The 21,088-nt window shown below is 41.0% G+C and overlaps 1 protein-coding gene across 3 annotated transcripts in view; it reads left to right on the top strand.

Annotated features, from left to right (window-relative positions):
• Positions 1 to 21,088, top strand: part of rgs12b (regulator of G protein signaling 12b) — a 199,111-nt gene that overhangs the window by 149,836 nt on the left and 28,187 nt on the right. For all 3 annotated transcript variants that reach the window (XM_020526970.2, XM_048595116.1, XM_048595117.1), the window contains exons 13-17: positions 222 to 348; positions 7,141 to 7,237; positions 14,100 to 14,164; positions 14,518 to 14,659; positions 16,497 to 17,168. In XM_020526970.2, the coding sequence (XP_020382559.2) occupies positions 222 to 348; positions 7,141 to 7,237; positions 14,100 to 14,164; positions 14,518 to 14,659; positions 16,497 to 17,168 (1,103 nt within the window). The remainder of the gene's footprint in view (positions 1 to 221; positions 349 to 7,140; positions 7,238 to 14,099; positions 14,165 to 14,517; positions 14,660 to 16,496; positions 17,169 to 21,088) is intronic.

The following is a 21,088-nucleotide window of genomic DNA, read 5'->3' as shown; positions in this document are numbered from 1 at the left end:
AAACGTCAACTTTCCTGCTCCTCTGATGCTGCCTGGCCTGCTGTGTTCCTCCAGCTCCACACTGTGTTATATCTGACTCCAGCAACTGCAGTTCTTACTACCTTTGAGTGAGTCACAACACTTCTCAATGTTTTGTTAACATGTTTGGCTTTTGAGAATACCCCAGCTGTGAGTTTGAAATTGTTAGTTGAATAATGACAACAATTTTCTTTTGCTTTCAGGTTGGACCTTGTTCCTATAAATAGATCAGTCGGCTTAAAGGCCAAACCTACCAAACCAGTGACAGAAGTGCTGCGGCCGGTGGTGGCTAAATACGGCTTAAATCTTAGTGATCTAGTGGCTAGAATTGTGAGTAAATGAAAATAAAATACAAAGAAAATACTTCAATTTCTAAGCAAATCTCATTGCCTCAATCATAAATGGTCAGAGTTTTGTTTGGAGTGAGTTTCTTTAAAGTGGCATGACTATTATCCAGGTTGTCAGCATCTACTTTGTGAACACTGCAGTTGCATAGTCAGAAGTGAATCAATGAGGATGATTAGCCATACCATCTGGAAGAGGTTTCTGATCTTTTATAAGTAGTGTCATGGGGCCTTTAACATCAGTTTGGTCACCTGGAGCCGAAAATGACGAGGGCAGCACCTCTGACTTTCTCACTTTGTATACTAGTGACAAATTGGATTATGAATAGGACTCAAACCCATTACTTTCTGCCTCAACTTGAATCAAACTGACTTTGAGTTTTGAGGGAATTCTGAAAAAGTTCATTTCTGTTTTGTAGGATGGCCGCCTTGTCATTGAGCTATTGCAGCACACGTGGGGACCAGTCAGCCTCTTGATTCCATGCTGACTCTCCACAGAACAATCCAGCCAGTTCCATTTCAAAAGGGCATGGGAAATAAGAACAGGAATCGACCAATCAGCCCTTCGAATCTGCGCTGCCATTCACTATAATCATGATTGATCAGATGGTGTCCTCAACTCCACTTTCCTCCTTGCATTCCATGACCATTGACATCTTTGTAGATCAAAAATCTGTCTAACTTAACTATTCAATGACCCAATCTCCACTGCTGAATACCTTTATCTATGAAGCCATTATCTGATTCATAACAATTCTCTGAATGTTATGTATCATCCTGAAAAATCTATATAGATGAACCCACAAGCCCCTCTCCCCCCCTTACATTTTCTAGATGTCTCATTCTCTTAAAATTTTGAAGAATGAGAGGTGATTTTATTAAATCCTACAAAGTACTTGAAGGGATAGACAGGGTAGATGCAGATAAGGTATTGGGGAAATCTAAAACCAAGGGGCACAGGTTAAAAATAAGGCAGATGCCACTGGTTCGGAGATGAAGAAAGATTACTTTACTCAGATGGTTCCAAACTTTTGCATACCATACCATAGAGGACTGTGGAAGCTCAGTCTTTGAATGTATTTAAGGTAAAGTTTGATAGGTTTCTGATTACCAGTGGCATACAGGGTTATGACAGTAAAAGACATTGAAATGTTTGATCAGCATCATCATATTGAATGCTGGGGCAGGCTTGACAGGTTGATTGGCCGATTTCTGTTCCTGTGTTTCTCAGCCAGCTGTGTAGGCCTGGCAGTGATGTGTCACCAGAATGTGCTCCCAACTGTAATCAAGTAAAGTGCCCACTGAGTTACAGTATTTGAGCTGGTGGAGGGTGCAGGAGGTGATCATACTGGTGCATCCTCTGAGGAATTTGTGGAGGAGACATAATTCCAGAGAGGGCTGCTCTATTCTGTGCAGCTGCCAGCGGTGCCTGCAGGAGCCAAGAGAGAGAACAAATTGACAAATAGGGTTAGATGTTTGGCCATACTTAGAATACATTTACAATAACTGTAATGGGAGATCAGGACAGCACATGGAGTTTAGAAGGATGAGATGGGATCTAATTGAAACTTAGAGAATACTGAGAGGCCTGGATCAAATGGACATGGAGAAGATGTTCCCACTGAGAGAGACTAGGACCGGAGGACACAGCCTTAGAGTGAAGGGATGACCCTTTTAAGTTGAGATGAGGAGGAATTTCTTTAGCTAATGAGTGATGAATCTGTAGGATTCATTGCTGCAGAAAGCTGTGGAGGCCAAGTCATTGAGTGTATTTAAGCCAGAGAAAGATAGGTTCTTGATTAGTAAGGGGATCGAGGGTTGCGGGGAGAAGGCAGGAGAATGGGGCTGAGAAACATATCAGCTATCATCAAATGGCAGAACGGACTTGATGGGCTGAATGGCCTAATTCCGCTTCTATATCTTATGGACGCTATAGATTTATTCTTCTGGGTTATTTGAGTTCATAGAGCAAAACACCCCATGAAACTCCCTGAAATCGATGCCTAGCCGATGATCTTTGGTAAAATTCAGCCCTTTGTGTCGTCATTAAGCTTGGATATATTGATCTTGGGCTTAATTTTGGGTGGTTGATAGGGTCTCACCTACTCTGTTAGTTTTATAGGGGAGTCCTGATGGTGTTAAATCTCACAGCTAGGCCTCATCAGTGATTCAGTGCACCAATGGTAATAGCACCTGCCAGAGGCCCATGAATGTCTTGGGATCCCAGACCAAAGGTGAGCACGGTAGAATGGGCTCGATGCAAAGAAAGAGGTATAGCTTTCAGCAGCCCCAGCTTCCAATTCTGGGCCCCCAAACAAGAGTTCCCTACCTCTCCTCAGCAGAGCACAGCCACTCTTATCTAGGATACCTTTCCATCTGATTGTTCCAGTCTCTTTTTTTCAAAAGTTCATTCATGGGATGTGGGCATCACTTGACTAAGCCAGCATTATTGCCTATCTCTAGTTGCCAGGGTCTGTAAATGTAAATCCCCCATAATAATCAACCTACTAATCTGATTTCTTTTCATTTCTCAATTTATACCATCCACTGCTATATCCTGGTTTCCTGAACCTAGGTCATCCTTATTTATTGTGCTAATGCTATAATTAGTTAACAGAGCCACCTCTCCACCTTTTCATAGCTTCCTTTCCTTCCTAACTGACGTAGACCTTTAACATTTATATTCAAATTTATTTCATTGCTGCAGCTATGTCTCTGTAATGGCTATCACATTATTCTTATTTATTTCTATTTGGGCTATCTGTTCATCTATTTGTTACAAATGTTATCCACATTCAGGCACAGAGGTTTTAGTTTTGTCCTTTTATTATTTATGTAACATTACTCATATCTGTGACTTATTCTTAGATTTGTACGCTCTCCCTTCCTGTCAGAATCTATTTATCATTCCTCTATTAAAATCTTTCTCTCTTGCCTTGTCTCTACTCTTTGATTAACCAAATCTTCCCAAGTTTGATTGTTTGCCGTCACTACTTAGTTTAAAACCTTTTCTACTTCCCTAGTTCTGTGACTTGCTTGAATATTGGGCCCAGCATACTTCAAATGTGGACCATCCCAGTGGTGCAGCCCACATTTTCCCTAGTATTGATGCCACTGCCCCATCAACTGAATGTCTTTTCTGCCACATTAGTTTTTGAGCCACGTGTTCAGTGGTGAATTTCTGTTGGACAGCTCATTTAAGTTTGCGTTGTTAATGATCTGGAACACACCAGTTGAGAAATATTTGCTACTATCTGATCCTGATTGCATTTGACTTGTTAGTCCCACTTTGAGAAGTTACCTCAAATCTGTGAGTCAAGTTCTTTATATATTTTGTTTATGTAGCTCTGCAAATATTATTCCCAGGTGAAATATAGGCAGCATATGAAAGCTCCTAAACTGGAATAATTTACACATGTTGGAGGGCAAATAACTTTCAAAGCATGTGCTTTTCAGGGGAGAGATATTAAAAAAAAACTTGGTGCAAGATTTGGAGGAAGTTATTAATAATTAATTTCTCAGATATCAGAGCTTTTAAATTTAGAGCTGCTGCAGCTGCACGGTGTACAGCGGTCATCTTAAATCTTTAAATAGATTAATGTTCTAAATTAGAAACCAGAGGTGACTGAATGGGTACAATTATTAAATGGCTATCAGAAATTCATTCCATTTTGAAATAGCTCCACAGAGGCCGGTATCCCGTCACCCAGTCACAGTTTATTTCAACGTGGAGAGTCCTTGATACTGATCCAGCTCCCTCAGCGCCAGCTCTCAGAGTGAACAGGATGTCTAACATTCCTGTTCTTATCTGTTGGTCAGGGCTCCTTAATTGGATCAGATTGACAGCCTTGATCAGGGAACTCATATTCTATGAGGTCCACCTGGCTAACCTCGTTACAATTGCTACATCCCTCCCCCTCTGAGTCTGAGGACATAGCCCGGTTTGTTTTTTTCATAGCTCCTCCTGGGGCTTTTTAGCACTGGGTCAGGTTCCTCCAATAATAAAGCCAGTTGTAGTGCCTGTTGAAGTCCAATTGGGTTTCAGCTAGTGGACGCTTTTGTATAGTTACATCATTAATCCTACTCTCGTCACCACTGATATAATTCCACAGAGGCTGCTGTGCCATTACCAAGCCACCCTTTATTTATATGGGGAGAGTCCTTGACACTAACCCAGCTCCTTCAGAGCAAACTGTCAGAGTGAACGGGATGTCTGACACTCCTGTTCTTCTCTGTCAGCCAGGGCTCCCTGATTGGGCTTTTAATCTGGTCCAGTCAGGGAACTCATATTCTATGGGGCCCACCTGGCTGACACTCATTTAAATCACTGCACATTTAACAAGAAACACTCCAGGTGGCTGCAATGCATACACAGGTCAATTATTTTTGCTTCAACTAAGCAAATCAGCAAAGCTAAGTAAAAGGAGAACTCTGTTTAAGGGAAAATGACTTGGAGCAGAAAATCACGTGGGTTTCTGGTTCAGTCTTACGTGGCAGCGTCGATTAAAACAGTGTTAATCACAAAATTGGACATTGCAATTGATCTATAGAAGGGCAAAGTTGTGAAAATTACTTCACAACAAGATTTACAGTAGCAGAGGGTACCAGTTCCAAATTCCATAGATTCCTAGAAAATCTGTATGATAGCAATGACATATGTTCTAAGTTGTACACAGAAATATGCATAAGCAGTAAACTTTGTCCTTGTTAGAAATACCCATAATCCTGAGAATGAATGTTAAAAAATGTCAGCAGATTCTGGGTAAAGGAGGCAGTATGAGGCCACAGGCTAAAGCACCTGATTAATGTCCAGGCTTAGCCCAAAAAATCACAAGAAATATTTAAATGACACAAGTGCCAAGAATTATCATCAACAGCAAAGTATGATCTCACTGCTCCCTGTTAAATTCAAAGGCATTTCCATTGCTAGGTACAAAGTGCCCTACTATCAATGTCCTGCAGGTGGGGGTCATCAGAAGCTGAATTGGATGAGCCACATGTGCTTAATGAGAGCATTTCAGAAACTGTCTGTTATGTGGCTTGGTACCTGATTCCCTAAAGCTCCTCACCACAAACAAGGTGAAAATCAGGAATATAATGGAATACTCAGCACTTGTTTGGATAGGCACAACTGTAACAGCCCAAAGAAGCTTGCCCTGAGCAGCTCAAAGCAATACTGGGAGGTGAGAAGGACTGGCCTTGACATGAAAGCTGAATTTGACCAGTTATAGCATCGAGGAACTCAAGCAAAACTAGAGCCAATGAGAATCATAGGGAAAATGCTCCACTGGCATAGCACAAAGGGATGGTTGTGGCTCTTGGAGGTCTGTCATCTCAGCTCCAGGACATCTCTGTAGGAGTTCCGCTGGATAGTGCTTTAGCCCCACCATCCTCAGCTGCTTTATCAATGCCCCTGCCTCCATCATAAGTTCAGAAGTGGGGATATTTGTTGATAACTGCACAATGTTTGCAACTTTTCTGGTACTAAATCAGTCCATGTCCAAATGCAGCAAGATCAGTACAATATGCAGGGTTGGGCTGACAAGTGTCGAGTAACATTTGCACCACAAAAGTGCCAGGCAAGAACCATCTCGAACAAGAGAGAATCTAGCCACCTGTGTCTTTCAGAGTGGAACAGAATGTTTTCCTGTATGGGCTGCTATCACCCATCCTTCACTTCTTCACCGGAAGTGCTGAGGAAGGTTCACCGGACCGGAAATGTTAACTCTGCCTTTCCTTCACAGATGCTGCCAGACCTGCTGAGCTTTTCCAGCAACTTTGTTTTTGTTCCTGATTTACAGCATCTGCAGTTCTTTCGGTTTTTCGTCACTTCTTCACCTTCATCTGCCTTGGATACACCTTAGCATTCCTTTCTTTTGCCAAGCACCAGTTGTCCTAGTGGTAGGCTCTCTACATGGGAGTCCTCTCACTTTCAATTAAGGATCAGTGGTAGAGGATGTTGCATGCAGCAGTACCGTACAATCACAGGTTAAGGATTCCCGAGCCTCCCAGGCCAACTGTCTGTTCTGTAGTGCTGTGCAGTACATCTACTAAGCATATATTGGCTGTGGAAGGCCCCAACTCTATTTTAGTTACTTCCCCACTGTCCTGATCTTTGTGCACGTGGTACAGAGGTGGGAGGGCATGTCAGTGCACTTCCACGTGGGCCTGTTATGGAGGGAGCCAGGATTTTGACTGCTGCCTCTCTTTTATAGTTACATCCGCAGCAGGATGTCCTTGAAAAAGGAGGACATGGGGTCCCCAAACACCCTTGAAGCTGTTTGGGATAAGTGGCATCACAGGGGATGGAGTGCATTATCTCCCCTCCAAATGATACTTTGGGTTAATTTCCCCTCCGGTTTTCCCCTTTTCCTTTTTGGTGAACATTACGGTGCTCCTAGTGGGTGGTTTGAATCTGTAAATTTGATTAAAAGAATAAAAGAGCAGGGTTGTTCATCAGTGGGAGTTGGCTCCTGGACCGGAAAAGGTGGAAACTCATGTTTGTGCTAAACTAGAGATTTATAACAAAAGCCTTGTAAATTTTACTGCCTAATACAACATCTTGATATTGGTCTGTTAAACAAAGGAATGTTGGGCTGAAATAGAGAAGTGGATGTAAAATTGTGTATGAGTGCATGAGCCTAGAGGGCAAGAAGACACAATCAGGCCAAGTTCGTTCGTCATTCATATGTTGTCTATATTCCTGGATAATTTTGTTCCCCTCTTTTGTTTATAGCTTATACTGAGAGACATATTTTTTATTGTTTATATTTCATAGAATGGGGAATCAGAAGCTTTAGATCTTGGAGTTCCTATCTCTAATCTGGATGGACAGCGTGTTGTTCTGGATATTGCAGAGCATGTTCCTGAAAAAGGTAAGCATGATGTATGAGATAACAAGGTGTGGAGCTGGATGAACACAGCAGGCGAAGCAGCATCAGAGGAGCAGGAAAGCTGACGTTTCGGGTCTGGACCCTTTTTCAGAAATGGGGGAGGGGAAGGGGATTCTGAAATAAATAGAGAGTGGGGGGAGGCGGATGGAAGATGGATAAAGGAGTAGATATGTGGAGAGGAGACAGACATTTGATTGATTGATTGATTTTACTGTCACATGTACCGAAATACAGTGAAAAGCTGTGTTTATGAGCAGTACGGGCAGATCACAGCTAGCAAAGGATGTACAGATCAAAAAGACTTCAAGGCATACAGGCTACATTGCAGATTTTATTATTTGAGGCTGGAGTCCATTCAACAGACTGATAATGGCTGGGAAGAAGCTGTTCCTGAACCTGCTTGTGCTTGTGTTCAGTCTTCTGTATCTTCTGCCTGACGGAAGAGATGTAGGAGATCATTACCAGGGTGCAATGGTCTTTGATGATGTTGGCCGCCTTTCCGTGGCAGCGAGCTGTGTAAATAGAGTCCATGGATGGAACATTGGCTTCTGTAATGGTCTGGACTGTGGATACCACCTTCTGTAGTTTCTTACAGTGCTGGGCAGAGCAGTTGCCATACCAGGCTGTTATGCACCCACACAGTATGCTTTCAATGGTGCATCTGTAGAAGTTGGTGAGGGACCTTATGGACATGCCAAATTTCCTGAGCCACCTGAGGAAGAAGAGGCGTTGTTGTGCCTTCTTGACTGTCGCATTTGCATGGGAAGTCCAGGACAGGTCGTTGATTATTGTCATTTCGAACTTGATGCTGCTCACTCTCTCAACCTCAGTTTCGTTGATGTAGATGGAGGTGTGTTCTCCTCCTTTATTTCTGGAGTTGATGATCAACTCTTTAGTTTTGCCAACATTGAGAGACAGATTATTTTCACCGCACTACATCACCATGCCCTCTGTCTCCCTTTTGTATTTTGACTCATTGTTGTTAGATGTCCGTCCCACTGCGGTGGTGTCATCAGTGAACTTGTAGATGGCGCTCGTTCGGAATTTGGCAACACAGTCGTAGGTGTATAGGGAGTACAGTAGGGGGCTGAGGACACATCCTTGGGGGGGCTTCAGTGTTGAGTGTAATTGTGGAGGAGGTGCAGTTATCTGTCCTCACTGATTGCGGCCAATGGGTCAGAAAGCTGAGGATCCAGTTGCAGAGGGCGGAGCCCAGACCAAGGTCATGCAGTTTTGAGATCAGTCTGGCGGGGATAATGGTGTTGAAAGCGGAGCTGTAGTTGGTGAACAGGAGTCTGATGTCAGTGTCTTTGTTGCCCAGATGTTCCAGGGATGAGTGCAGGGCTAGGGATATGGCATACTCTGGTGCTGTTATGTCGGTAGGCAAATTGTAGGGGATCGAGGCAGGTTGGGAGACTGGAGTTGATGTGGGCCATGACCAGCCTGTTGAAGCACTTCATGATTATTGAAGTCAGGGCTATTGGGTGGTCGCTATTAAGGCATACTGCATGTGTTTTCTTGGGAATGGGGATGATGGTGGTCTTCTTGAAATAGGTGGGGATTTCGGCTTGTAGGAGGGAGAGGTTGAAGATGTCGGTGAATACCTCCGCCAGTTGTCTGCACAGGATTTGAGTGCTCGGCCAAGGACACCATCCAGGCCCCTTGCTTTCCTTGGGTTGACTCCCAGGAAGACTGATTTGACCTTTGAAGCAGTGAAAGGAGGTACAGGTGTGTCTGGGGCTGTGTAGGCAGGCAGTGCCACGCCAGTGGTATTCTACTGAAACTGAGCATAGAAAGCGTTGAGTGTGTCAGGGAGGGAGTCATTGTCTGCTATCTTACACCGTAAGACCATAGATATAGGCACAGAATTAGGCCATTCATCCTATCTGCTCCACCATTTAATCGTGGCTGATATGTTTCTCATTCCCTTGCTTTTTCCTCATTACCCTAGGTCCCCTTTCTTAATTAAGAACCTATCTATCTCTGCCTTAAATGCACTCAATGACTCATCCTTCATAGTCCTCTGCGACAATGAGTTCCAAAGATTAACTACCCTCTATCTGCAGAAATTCTGCCTCATCACACTTCTAAAGGATCGTCCCTTACTTTGAGTCTGTGCCCTTGAGTCCTAGCCTCTGCCACTAGTGGAAACATCTTCTCCACCTGCACTCTATCCAGGATTCTCAATATTCTGTAAGTTTCAATCAGATCCCTCTCATATTTCTAAACACCACTGAGTATAGACCCAGAGTTCTCAACAGCTTCATATGTGATGAGCCCTTCATTCCAGGAATCATTCTTGTAAACCTCCTCTGGACCCCCACCAATGCCAGCACATACTGTCTTAGATTCAGTGTCTAAAACTGCTCACGAGTTTCTAAATGTGGCCTGACCAGAGAGTTATGCAGCCTAAGCAGCATACTTCTGTTCTTGTTTTCTACCCGTCTTGAACCGAATGCCAACATTGCATTTACCTTCCTTAGTCTGAATTGAACCTGCATATTAACTTTAAAAGAATCTTGAACTAGGACTCCTGAGTCCCTTTGGGTATCAGATTTCCAAAGTCTTTCCACATTTAAATAATAGTCACCGCCTCCATTCTTCCTAGCAAAATGTATAACATCACAGTTTGCAACATAGTATTCCATCTGCCACTTCTTTGCCTACTTGCCTAACATGTCCAAGTCCTTCTGCAGCCTCCCCACTTCCTCAACACTACCTGTCCCTCCACCTATCTTTGAGTCATCTGCAAACATAGCAACAATGCCCTTAGTTGCTTCATCCATATCATTAATGTATATTGTGACCCCAGCATGACCTCTGCAGAACTCCACTAGACACTGGCTGCCATCTGAAAACAGACCCTTTTATTCCTACTCTCCACCTTGTACCAGTCAGCCAATACTCTGTCCATGCCAGTACCTTGCCCCTGGCTCTTCTTTGTCTCTTGTTACCTTGTCAAAGAATTCTAACTGATTTGTCAGGCATGTCCTCCCCTGGGTCATGATGAAGCCATGCTGACTCAGCCCTATTTTACCATGCACCTCCAAGAACTCTGCAACCTCAACCTTAATAATGGACTCTAAAATCTTACAACAAACAAGATCAGGTTAACTGGTCTATAATTTGTTTTGTTCTGTATCTTTCTCTTCTTAAACAGAGGTGTTACAGTAACCACTTTCCAGCCCTCTAGAAGCCAGTACCTGACTCTAATGATTCCTGAAAGATCAACATCAATGCCTCCATAATCAGCTCAGCTATCTCCTTCAAAATCCGGGGTATAGCCAATCTGGTCCAGGTGATGTATCCATGTTCAACCTTTTCAGTTGCCCCATCACCTTCTCCTTGTTGATGACCGCTATACTGACCATTGCCCCCTAACTCTCTTGAAGCTCAGGTATGCTGTGGTGTCTTCCACTTTGAAAACCCTAGCAAAGTACCTATTCAGTTCCTCTGCCATTTCTTTGTTCCCAATTACTACTTCTCCAGCCTCATTTTCCAGTGGTCCAATGTCCACTCTTGACTCTCTCTTACCTTTTAGACAAGTAAAAAAGAAATTCTTAGAATCCTCTTTTATATTACTAGCTGGCTTGTTCTCAGATTTCATCTTGTACCCTCTTATTGCAGCATTACTTATCCTCTGCTGGTTGTTAAGGGCTTCTCAATCTCCTGGCTTCCCATTAATTTTCATCACTTTGTATGCTTTTACTTTTGCTTTTATGCTGTCCCTGACTTCCCTTGTCAGCCATGGTTGCCTCACCCTCTCCTTCATATGTTTCTTCTTCCTTGGGACGAATTTCTGTTGTGCCTCCCAAATTACAGCCCCCCCCCCCCCCAGAAACTCCTGCTATTGCTGCTGCACAGTCTTCCCTGCGAGGCTACCCTTCCAATCAACTCCGGCCAGCTCCTCCCTCACGTCTTTGCAGTTATCTTTACTCAATACCATTGCATCTGATTCAATTTTCTCCCTCTCAAACTGCAGGCTCTACCACAAGCCACTGCCAAAATATCATCTCATTGCCATTCCACAAATTCCTTTTCTTGAGATCCACTCCCAACCTGCATATTGAAATCCCCGATGATTATTGTAACAGCGCTTTTCCTACATGCCTTTTCCATCTCCTGATTTATTTTCAACCCCACTTCCTGACTACTGCTAGGAGGCTTGTACATAACTCCCATCAGGGTCTTTATTCCTTTGCGGTTCCTCACCTCTACCTATAGAGATTCTAAGCCTCCCGACTCTATATCACTGCTTGTCATCGATTTAATTTAATTTCTTACTAACTAGACAACTGCACCCCCATCTGCCCATCTGCCTGTTTTCTCGATGGGATGTATATCCTTGGATAATTAGTTCCCAGCTCTAATTGCCCTGCAGCCATGTCTCTGTGATACCTACAACCGTGTGCCTGCCAATTTCAATCTGCGCTACAAGCTCATTAATCTTGTTTCATATACTACATGCATTTAAGTACAATCCCCTCAGCCTTATCTGCTGTGCCTGAAGTTCGGTTCCTGACCCTTTCCATACTCTCTGTCCTATTACTTTTGCTGGAAACTTTAACCTCTGCTGAGCCCTCCCCTCATTTAGCTTTTTCCATGCAGCTTACACAACTCCTCACTATTTAGTTGCAAGCCCTAGCCACAGCGCTAGTTTTGTGATTTGCGAGGAATCTGGTGCCATCATTATTCAGGTAGACCCCATCCCATCGGAACCATTGATTGACAAGTGGATCTTAAAATGTCACATTACATAAACAATCCAAAACTTTGCAACACTTTTAAACACTTTTGTACCTTTAGAAAAGATTGGAAATACATTCAAGAATGAAGATTTCATTTTGTTATATGGCTATTCTTTCATCTATTGTTTATTTAACTGGGTTTAGCAGATGTCAATGTGTGATAAATATTTTGCACTTTTATTTCATTCTATTTGGAATACATATGGTATCCCTCTTGGCATCAAACATAGATATTTGCAAAATGTTTTGTCTCCTACCTGAAGGACTTAAATTTCATATTTAAATAAAACCAAGAATTTCAAGTAAACAAATAAGGAAATGAATTGAAAAAACAGGAATGAAAACTATCAATCAATCAAGTGAACAAAGGCTACTGGCAGTTGGGGTTTAACAGCATGGTGCAAAATGTTGCACAAATTTGTTCTTTCATCCAGCTCACAACAGCAGATTAATAGGGTACAACTTATAAGTAATCAAGCATGTAAAAATAATATTTCAGCCGAGCTTCCATTTGAAATATATTCAGTAAATTTTGTTCTCTGAAGCGTAAATTTTATCAGTAGCCTGAAGTTTGAGATTGTCTTTGAATATACTGCTGTGCCTTCTGAATCTGCTAACCTCAGAACTTATGATTTTTCCATGATTAGTGCTGAGTGAATTATAGATTTCTTTTCAAAAAGTCCTCTCCTTTCCTCAATTCCCCTCTTACATCCCTGCATAGCTCCTCCTCAGTCTTTTATGTTTGGATATCCCATCCCTCTGTGCTGCTGGCTATAGTAACATTTCCTTCACTTCTGCTTTAGTTCATTATGGTAACCCTCTTTCTACTGCATGCTGATGTGATACAGCATCCCCACATTCAGTCCCACTCTGTTGCTCCCCAAAGCTCCTTTTTTATTCATTGGGAGGATAAGGACATCGCTGGCTGGCCAGAATTTATTGTCCATCCCTAGTTGCCCTTGAGAAGGTGATGGTGAGCTGCCTTCTTGAACCGCTGCAGTCCATGCGCTGTAGGTAAACCCACGTTGTCCCTGGCCAGGAAATTCAAGGTTTTGATCTAACAACGTGAAGGAATGGTGATATATTTCCAAGTCAGGATGGTGAGTGGCTTGGAGGGGAATTGCAGGTAGTGGTGTTCCCATGTCCTTCTGCCCTTGTCCTTCTAGATGAAAGTGGTTGTGGGTTTAGATGGTGCTGTCTCTGGATCTTTGGAACTGATAAGGCCTCCTTTCCCACACCTCCTCTTTTCATCTCCATAAAAGTTCTACTACACTGCTGTTGTTTCATGACATCCCTTCCCAGCATCCTTACTCTGCTTCTTTCTACAATATACTTCCCTCAGCATCGCCATCAGCCCTAAGAGGTACTCTCTCATGGCACCCAGTCCTCTCAATCTTGGTTTTTGGATACCCTTTGACGCGGTATTCCTCATGCTGATTATTCCGTTCTCTTAATCACACAGTTATATTCCTAATTTGTGTCTTGTGGTGCTGTAGACATCTGTTGGTTTGTTAATACATAAGAATTAGGAGCAAGCATAGGCTGCTTGACCGTTTGAGCCCGTTCTACAATTTGCAAAGATTATAGCTTGTCTGACTGTGGCCTCGACTCCACTTTCTTCTTTAGCCACACATAACCCTTCATTCCCTTATCAATCAAAACCTCATAAAATTTCAGTTCCATATTTCTTTGACCTCACTGGAAAAACCTGCCTACAAAACTGATAGGATAAAATACCAATTTAATCTATGGGCAAAGAGCTACCATCACAGATATTTATTTCTAAACCATTTGCATGTCAAGGAGTAAAAAAAACTTACATCTATGTGAAGTTAAAAAAAATTCTTTTCCAGCCTAATCAAACCTGAACAGTTTCTTTCCCCCCAAATATTACTTTTGGAGCTGTGTTTTCCCTCTGCTTCACAGGAGCAATGTAATCTCTGACACCATGAGCACTTCTGAGGTGAGTGTTACCATAGTGAATAATATTATCAATGGCAACAGTCAGACTAACTATCAAAGTAAAAACCAGTCAAAGTGTCACAGAATATTTCATCTGGTCTTTTAATTTGTGGCATTAAATTGTTTACTTACAGACAGAGAGAAGATTACAGGAGGGAAATCGGGCTCTTCCAACATTAGCACACACCATGGTGTGAAGGTAAAATTCTGTCTTTTTGGATGTTGTTGTGATATTGTTCTGCCATTAATATTTGCAGAAAATAAGGTTAGGAAGGTGGTAGCAAAATGTAGGAAAATATTTGCACTGGCGGCCACCAAATCCACTGATTATATCAACATATTTTGCTGATGTTTTCAGTACAACATGACATATCCTTCACTTATACTCGTCGGTTTTACTATTAGGATTAGTTGTCCAGTAAGTAATTCACCTGCTTCATCTCTGTTTAATTTTGACCTCTGTCACTAGATAGTGCCTTCAAATAGTCTAATACATCTGATGTTTTTAGAAACACCATAACCTATCTCTCTCACCAATTTTACAAACAACAGGAAGATGGAAGACCTGCGGAAAAAGCCTCTTCAGTCAGAGGAAATGGAAAATATTCCAAAGATGTGCGGCCTTCAAAAAATGATGTAGTGCAAACGACAAACAGAAAGAGACAGCCAAAGCTAAACATGGATGAAGTAGAAGGTAAATTCTACCATTGGTGAGCTACAATTTGAAATACTCTATGAAAAACAGCCTTAAACTTGAAAGGACAGAATTTACATCTGTAGTTGTTGGGTAGTGGTGACATCGACAGTGGTATTATTACTGGACTAGTAATGAGAGTCCCAGGCAAATGTTCCGGGGATGTGAGTTCAAATCACACGACAGGATATGTTTGAATTTCAATTCAACTAACTGAACCTGGATTTAAAAGCTAGCCTAATGGTGACCACAAAACCATTGCCAGTTGTTGTAAAAACCCATCTGGATGATTCATGTTCTTGACATCAAGGCAGCACTTGACCAATTCTGGCATGAAGGAGCTCCAGCAAATCTGGAGTCAATGGAAGTCAGGGGGCAAACTCTCCACTGGTCAGAGTCACACCCAGCGCAAAGGAAGATGGTTCTGGTTGTTATCTCAGCTGCTGTACAATGCTGCAGGAGTTCCTCAGGGTAGGCTTGTAGGTCCAATCATCTTGAGCTGCTTCATCACTGAACTTCCCTCCATTATGTGGTTCAAAATAAGTTGGGATGATGTGGTTCCTCAGTTACTGAAGCAGTCCATGCCCAACTGCAGCAAGACCTGAATGACATGCAGTCTTGGGCTAATAAGTAGCAAATAATAGGCGTGAGACAATGACTCTTTCCGACAAGAGATAATCCTATCATCACCCCATAATATTCAATTGCATTATCATTGCTGAATCTCCCACCATCACCATTGATCAGAAACTGAGCTGGACCAACTATGTAAATGCTGTGGCTACAAGATCAGGTCAGAAGCTGGAAAATCCATGATGAGCAATTCACTTCCTCTATTCTTAAAACTTGGCCACCATCTATAAAACACAATTGAGGGTAACTCTTCATTTGCCTGGGTGAGTGTAGCTCCAACTACAATAAAGAGGTTTAACACCATCGAAGATAAAGCCCTCTTGATTGGCACCCCTGAAAACACATTCATTATTCATTAACCTTCACCACCAATGCACAGTGGAGCAATGGGTATTATCTCCCAGATGTAATACAGCAACTCACCAAAGATCTTTAGACAGCTCCTTTCAAACACATGACCTCTACCACCTAGAAGGACACGATCAGAAAAACATTGGGAAACCATTTTCTGCAAGTTCTATCCAAACAACTCATCATTAGACTTGGAAGTATATTGCCATTCCTTCAGTGTTGTTGTTTCAAACTCCTGGAAATCTGTTCCTAACAGCATTGCAGGTGTACGCACGCCATTCATGGGTGTTGACTTTCTGAAATGTTTTCCCTACTTATATACTGTAATCAAATTTTTAATCTAAATAATAATTGACAACTTGAACAATAAACAGGTGATCTTCCTCTTAAATTCTGCCAGTGCTGAAGTTTGGATCTGGTGTTTTGAGATCAGCAAAGTTGACGTGGATGGAGAACCTTCCTCAGCACGGCTGCACCTGGAGGAGAAGGACAAGGATACTATATTGTCCGTCATGCTCAGTTTTGAAGCCTCATTTCATTAACAAAACTTTCCTTGTCTCTTTTGGGAACTATTCCTTCCTATTCAGAATTGTGTTGCTTTAAGTAAAATAATATTTGGTTCTGAGGCTGAAATGTAGTCTCAAAGACCTTTTAAAATTGCATAATGAAAATAAATGAAGGCACATTGATATGCATGTAGGTTGCTTCTGAATGTGACCCTTTCAAAATATCATACAGGCTTTTATTCAAAAGTAAACTTTGTCTATTTTTTAAAATTACAGCCTGTTTAAAAAGTTAATATAGTCAATATCTACCTTATTAGCTTTCATTTTCCTATTTTCTGTTGTGGCAGAGTTTTTTGACCTTCTATCAAAAGCTCAGAGTAATAGAGTGAATGACCAGCGTGGGCTTCTGAACAAAGAAGATCTTGTACTTCCAGATTTTCTACGCCTCAAGCCACCTGTACCTGAACCTGGCTCCTCCACCCCTGCAGCTGGTAAAGGAAATGGTAGGAAGAGGGAAGAAAAAAGCCAAACAGTGCAAAGGAGTGTGACGTCAACAGAACAGTTTGATAAATTAGAGTATATGGACTCCGGAGCAGCTATCTCATCCGCAGTGAATTTCAATGAGAACTCCAACAACATGAAAGTCAAGTCAACAACTCAACACGATAACAGTCATCGGCCTGTGGTAATGCCACCTAATTATGTAGAGCCAGTTACAAAGCAGACAAATGATGCACCTTTCCATGTGCCAGTATCTCCTATTCCTCATGTCAATGAACAAAGGTGGGAAAAGCGGTCTGAAGTCCAGCAGTCAGAAACTGTACCACCTTATGAGGATGAAAATGCATTTGATTTGACTCTGGTGGCAGAAGGTGACATCAATAGTCCAAACAGTACACTATTACCGCCCCCACCAACACCACCGTCCACTGTCAGTAAACTGGAGATAGCTAACTATACTCCACCAACTCCCTACACAGATGGTCAGGAGAACTCTTCACACTGCAGATCCACTTCAGGTATTTAAATGTGGCATATCTGTTTGTAAAAGGAAAAAAAATTAAAATTTTCTGTTGTGTTGAGATTGATCATGGTTGAAAGGCTAAAGAAACTGGAAGACTATCTGAAAACTTGATACATGATGCACTAGCTTTTTAAGCCTCTAGCAGGTGATAGTTCTAGCATTTTAGTGTATATATATATATGGAAAAAGTCTGGGTTGGGATACAACAACGAATCTAGTATTATTTATCAAGTTCCAGGCAGGACTGATTTTTATATAATCTGTTCTCCACTGTCTGAAGATACATTTTATCTTCCCTGCTGAAATTTCTAGGATAATAGCTGTACATATCGGTATGATATCCACACAAATTAAACTTTAATCCACTGGTGCTTGCTAATTTGTCATAAGGGACCATTCACGAATGGTATTTCAGATTCCATTTTGCAAATCATAACCTCTTCTCCTTTCCCACCTAGCAATGAGCAACAATTTCAGTTGAACATGATAACCCTGAGTAACTCACTGAAACATAGTGTAAGATATGCACTACATATTACAGTCCTACCCACTTAAATTGATGTAATTAGGACCATTCTAATTTTGTCAACATAAATGGACATTATATATATTAATGAACCCATCAACACAATTTCTTAATGCTACATTTCTGCTTTCATTATTGTTTATGTCAACTTATTTTGTTTATTAGTCATTTAAGAATATGACTAAAAGGCAATATGAGAAACGTATTGCAGATCAAATCTGATGTGTAACTTTCCTAAAAACCTAGCTGCTTCTATCACTGTTGATGGCTTTAGTTGATAACTCAATAGCTTCAATCCTGTACACATGCTGAATGCTTCTTTGTAAATCACATGATTAATATTGGCTTCGTTAGACTTTTCATCGATTTCAACCTTCTCAGCTTCTTGGCAGTTATCCTGGCCCCTCATTACTGAAGCAGTGAAATGTTCATTTTTTTGAATGCTGAAGTACACTGCTTGTTCTCATTCATATGTATAGAAATGTTTATGGATTTCTTTTTGCAAGCCAGAACATGCATGCACAGTCTGAATGGTGGCACCTTCAACTACATCATTGTGAATCCATCATCACTTAGGCCATGGAGATAAGCAGGCACGAAGCAATTTAGAATTATCCCACAATGTCAAGTTTTTCATTAAATTTGCAGTAGACCCTGTAGATTATCTGTACACTCTTTCCTGACACCAATAGCTTCAAACATTTTATTGGCTAAAATTTCCATTAGTGGTAATTCAAGCTTTCGAATAATCCCCAAATCCTTTGGATGAATTAAGGACATGGTATTTGGTGAGAGAAACCAATTTAATGCCTCATGTTGACATAAGAATTTCATTATCTAAAAACAGTATTTTCTGATTTTTTTCAACTTTCTTATTATGAGAAGCTGTAGTTTATCAACTCCTGTCACTTTGTAATGATGAGAACTGAAACATGATTGAAACACTGTGCTTATCCCACAGTCCCTTGGTGCAATAGAGTATGTATCATGTTTGGCAGAATTTCATGGATACCCAACTCATCAGTGTAAAGCAGGATCAGTCTGCACATTAAGCCTCACTGCAAATTTTCTTATACAAAATTGCATGATGGGTCTTGAAACAACTGAACTATCTATTCTTTGAGCTGCAGTTTTCCATACCAAACTGATCAGAATAGTTTGGTCCTTTTCAAAAACCTCATAACGATCAGTTGTGATGCTGGGGTTTTCACAGAATCATCTGGCTAATTCATTCTCAATATCGTTGCATTTTGCAGTTTTCTTATCCTTATCTGTGGTGCGCATGATGCTGCTTATGCTTTGCAGGCACTGTGGCAAATTTCTTTTTCTGAACAGACTTCTTATCTGGAGTTTCCATTCTGAATTGCTTTGATTCCTGGAATGGTATTCTCAAGCATTCTTAGGTTAACTTTATGATTAATTATAACATTGGTAGCTAAAGTAATGTGTGATGGGCATTCACAATTATGGTTATCAGCATAATACACAGGTAAAGAAAAGAGCCTGTTGACATAGACGAATAAGTATGTTCAATCAAATTAAACTTACCAGTGCTTGTTGACATTGACGTCACAGTCCTGGAATCACCTATCTAAGTAGACATTACCTTGCCAGCAATGCCACATCGTGTGAATGATTAGTAAAACTAACCATATCGTGGTTAAGTATTTTGTATCCATATGCAAAGAAGGAACTAGTGCCCTTGGAATATTTATGTTGATGTAAGTGTGCCATTGACATAAAGGCATTCAAGGTGGGTGGGACTGTATCTACAGAGATTTAAGGCAAATGCTGTGGATGGTGGAAACCTGAAACAAACACAGAAAGTGCTGGAGAAACTCAGTAGATCTGGCAGCATCTGTGGAGAGAAAACATTTCAAGCCCAATATGACTGTTCTTCAGAATTGTAAGGGATTGGAAAATGGTGATTTCAACTACCGTGATTAGTTGGATCCTTTAAAAACAGATGCTTACCACAACAGTAGTTGTGAAAACTACAAAAACTGGACTATTATATGAACTGCTAAAACAGTACTTGCCTTTGTTTGCTGCTCATGAATCTGTGAAAGTTATCTTGCACAAGCAAATATTTATTAACAGTTTTAAATGTACAAAAGTTGGCTGCCATATATTTAAAGATGATAAAACATTGAATTATAACCTCAATATCATAACTTAATCATGAAGTTCTCCCTCATGAGACATGACCTGAGCTTAAAAGGTTTTGTTGACAGTAACTGGTTTATTCTCTATTCATTCCAAAGATTTTTGCTGCTTTTATTTCGTTGAACAAATCTTACAAAATGTATGATTTAAAATTATTGTTAATATTGACTTGTAAATTTCCCTACATGTTGCTTTTTCAATTCTGTACACTAATTTAGATGACATTAATTGTCATAACTCTAGAGATTTGAAAACTTTTCACTTACTCTTTGACTTTTCTCTGTCCAGTAGCTGTCTATCAGAAATGTTTTCACTGATGTATCACTATCTTTCCAAGTTTATACTGAATTCTACGAAGAGATAACATCCCTTTTCCTCAATCGAATATGTTTAACACTGTTCAATATGATTTTAATTTTGATGTATTTTTCCTGTATTGTTTTGTGTAAATTACTTCCCATTTTTTCCATTGATACCGTGATGTTGTTCTGGGAGTAGAATGATTCTGAATACAAGCATTTGTAAATTTATAGTTGATAGATTAATATAAAACATTGCATTCTAAGTATGTTTCTGAGACAAGATATATCAAATGACTCCTCACCAAGAAACTGATTGAGCTCCAGAAAATTAACTTCTGCATCGGGAGTTTGAAGCTTTCTGCCACAATACTGCCACTAAATATTGTAATTGTTCCATTGCTTCAAACAGGTGGGAAAAGGTTTATCTGCACCATAAACATTGGCATGTACCTGATGGGCTGAGTGGCCTGTTCAGTGCTATGAAGTTCTCTAATTCAATGCATAGTTTATTAAAAGAGTCAGAATTGAAGACTGCACAGATTGAAAAATTGCTTGTTGGTTTTTGCTCCATCATTGTCCTTTCTTAAAACCTGATTGACACTAAAATTTGAAAATTTTAAAAAGCTATGGAGTACTTTAACAAAACAATCGCATTTTCCTAAGACATTAACCTAAGGCAGTGATTTTTGACAGGAGGGAGTAAAATTTTCCTTAAGTTGTATGTCATAGGGTCATATAGCATGGAAGCAGACTCTTTGGTCCAACTTGTACATGCCGATCATGTTCCCAAACTAAACTAGTCCCACCTGCCTACACTTGGCCCATGTCCCTCCAAACCTTTCCTATTCATGAACTTATCCAGATGTCTCTTAAACATGGTAACTGTACATGCATCCTCCACTTTCTCTGACAGGTCATTCC

Source organism: Rhincodon typus, chromosome 3 (genome assembly GCF_021869965.1).
Source record: "Rhincodon typus isolate 14 chromosome 3, sRhiTyp1.1, whole genome shotgun sequence".
In the NCBI taxonomy this organism is placed as follows: Eukaryota; Metazoa; Chordata; class Chondrichthyes; order Orectolobiformes; family Rhincodontidae; genus Rhincodon; species Rhincodon typus.
The sequence above is the reverse complement of the archived record's forward strand: the minus strand, read 5'-3'. Positions and strand labels throughout refer to the sequence as shown.